The sequence below is a fragment of the Octopus bimaculoides genome, chromosome 14 (assembly GCF_001194135.2).
Source record: "Octopus bimaculoides isolate UCB-OBI-ISO-001 chromosome 14, ASM119413v2, whole genome shotgun sequence".
Taxonomy (NCBI): Eukaryota; Metazoa; Mollusca; class Cephalopoda; order Octopoda; family Octopodidae; genus Octopus; species Octopus bimaculoides.
This window is the reverse complement of record NC_068994.1, coordinates 13647047-13650252: the sequence shown is the minus strand read 5'-3', so window position 1 is coordinate 13650252 and position 3206 is coordinate 13647047. Positions and strand designations below refer to the sequence as shown.

General features: G+C 38.4%; 1 protein-coding gene across 1 annotated transcript in view; it reads right to left on the bottom strand.

Annotated features, from left to right (window-relative positions):
- Nucleotides 1–3206, bottom strand: part of LOC106871913 (uncharacterized) — a 172854-nt gene that overhangs the window by 97354 nt on the left and 72294 nt on the right. The window contains exon 3 of the mRNA XM_052972683.1: nt 2770–2841. Within this exon, the coding sequence (XP_052828643.1) occupies nt 2770–2841 (72 nt within the window). The remainder of the gene's footprint in view (nt 1–2769; nt 2842–3206) is intronic.

The window sequence follows — 3206 nt, the reverse complement described above, 5'->3', positions numbered from 1 at the left end:
ATATATATATATATATATATATATATATATATATATATATACATATATATATATATATATATACACACATATATATGCGTGTGTGTATGTGTGTGCGTGTATGTGTGCGTGTATGTGTGCGTGTGTGTATTATTACTAATAAATTATAACAGCAAAAAGACTAAGATTCTATTATATATTTCATTAATAATATATTTTCTCATGACGTGTTTCATACATACACATTCACACGCACACATTCACATATACACATTCACACATAATCACATTCACACAGAATCAAGCACTACTATACGCAATAATATGAAAGAGAGTGAGAGGAGGAGGAGGTGGGTGGACTAAAACTAAAAATCTTGCATGAATGTGTTAAGACTGACCTAAATGTTTGTTGGAAAAGCCTGTGGTTTTTTGAAGACCTACTTAAGACGGTGAATGATTGAGTGAGCGAAAGAGAAAGAAAGAGAAAGAAAGTGAACGGGAATGTGTGTGTGTGTGTGTGTGTGTGTGTGTGTGAGAGAGAGAGAGAGAGACAGACAGACAGACAGAGAGACGAGACAGACAGACAGACAGATAGAGAAAGAAAATTAGTGAAAAAACATCCCCCACACACACACACAAACGCAAAAATAAACCGAAATGTATGGCAGACCGTCCATGCGAAACTGGAAATCACCCAAGGATAGAATTTTGAACGACGGTCTTGTTGTGGGCCGTGAGGGTTTTTGTTGTTTACCCCTATGCCAGACATCTGATCAAGCAAACCTATGATCGAAAGGTTTTCCAGCAACGATCATCTCGTCTTACACACACGCACGCACGCGCGTATATATGTATGAATAAATGTATGTATGGCTATCTCTTTATGCATATACCAATCTTTCTCTGTCTCTATTTATCTATCTACCTATCTTTGTCAATCTATTTATCTTTTGTCTGCTTGTCTGTAACAAGACCAGACCTTCAAAAACCACTTTACATTAAATAAATTCCTATAACCGCTTCATTAGCTGGACTTCATTCCGTTTCAAACGGATCAACTACACGCGCGCACGCACACACACACACACACACACACACACACATATATTTGTGTCTATGCGGGACGCCAGTCCATCGCAGCTTTACTCAAGAAGCAGGAAGAAAGAGTGAGAGAAAGTTGGAGCGAAAGAGTACAACAGGGGTTGCCACCAACCCCTGTCGGAGCCTCGTGGAACTTTAGGTGCTTTTGGTCAATAAACACACATAACGCCCGGTCTGGGAATCGAACTGCGATCCCCCGACCGTTAGTCCGCTGCCCTAACCACTGGGCCATTGCGCCTCCACTCACGTATACTATACTATACTATACTATACTATACTATACTATACTATACTATACTATACTATACTATACTATACTATACTATACTATACTATACTATACTATACTATACTATACTATACTATACTATACTATACTGTGTATGTGTGTGTATGTATAAATATATACGTATATATGCAATTCATATGTATACATAGATGCATACTTATGTTAATTAGCACTCATTGTAAATTCTATATGTGAGAAACACATTCACGAAGATTTTCTAGTTTCACTTGATGGTTATCAGAATTGAAGGGAATCTGGAACATTAGCTGTGCGAAAGAAAAACATTGAAACAATGACAATACGTGCTTACTTAAAGTTTTGGGATCGTAATTATCTGTAACAATGGACCAATACTTCATAGTTGAGAGCAAAAGGTATAAACGATGCTCTCATTTTATCACCAATGCTCTCATTTTATCAAGCTTTGAAAAATATAAACTCAACGTGAGCCATTGTAGGATTTGAAATCAGGACGTAAAGATTTGTAACAAAATATTGCTCTACTGATTCAGGCAATGAAACCCTAAAACTCTGCCGTATTTGATAGCATGAAATGTGCACAGGCATTCTAGATGCACCCAAATTTCTGCAGCGCGATTTCAGGAAAAACATATTTTAGTGCATTAAAGAATGCTATACTGATTTCAAATTTTGGTAAAATGCCAGCAATTTCAAAGGCGGGGGTAAGTCGATTATGTTGCCCCCCCCCCCGTACTCAGTTGGTACTCATTTTATCGACCCTGAAAGGGTGAAATGCAAAATCAACCTCGACGGAATTTGAACGCAGAAAATAAAAATGGCCGAAATGCCGCTCAGCATTTTGCCCGGCGTGCTAACGATTCAGGCAGCTCGCAGCCATATTAAAGCGTGTAATATTTGAAGCAATCTTCGTGTCTTGAGTTCAAATTCCACCGACTTCGATATTGCCTTTCATCCCTCTGAAATCAATAAAATAAGTACCAGCTGAACACTGGGGTCAATGTAATCGACTTACCCCCTCCCTTGAAATTGCTGGCCTTGTCTCAAAATTTGAAATCTATATTTAAAGTAACCTAGCAAAACATTGCAGAACTAGCTCAATTATAGCAAAAAATATGACTGGATATAACAAGAAAGTTGGCAGTACAGCTGAAAATAAAGCAAGAAATCACAAGAATTAAAATAGCCTGTAGGGTCAAAATAAATTTATTGGAGGCCCAACTTCGCAAGTAGGACCTGGGGTGACGTTTTTCGCTTTTGAGGTATGTTTTCGGAAAAAAAAATTCTGTCTTATATACCATCAAATCTGCAAAGTAACATCGGTAAAATGACGACCGAAATTATATGAAACCGCATTAACGGCTTCAAAAATCTGAAAGACTGAAGGAAAAGTAATAATATAAAGACATAATCCTACTTACAATCTCTCCATGGCGAAGAGGTCGCGGAAAGCTTCCTTCTCAATTTTGGTAATCCTGTTTTCCGGTAGCTGTCTGTAATGAAGAAACAAGAGAGAAAATATAGAAATACGCGTAATAATCATTGTACTGCTGTAAAGTGGCGAGCTGGTAGAATCATTTGTACGTCCGGTCAGGACGTTTAGCGGCATTTCATCCGTCAATATTTTCTGAGTTCAAATTCCGCCAAAGTCCATTTTGCCCTTCGTCCTTTCGGGGTCGGTAAAATAAATACCAGTGGAGCACTGAGATCGATGTAATGGACTTATCCTCCCCACCCCCAAAATTGCTGGGCTTGTGCCAAAATTTACGAATAGGCACAAAGTCTCAACTTTTGAGGGGAGGAGATGGTCGATTACATCGGCCACAGTGTTCCACTGGTACTTTTTTTATCAACTCCG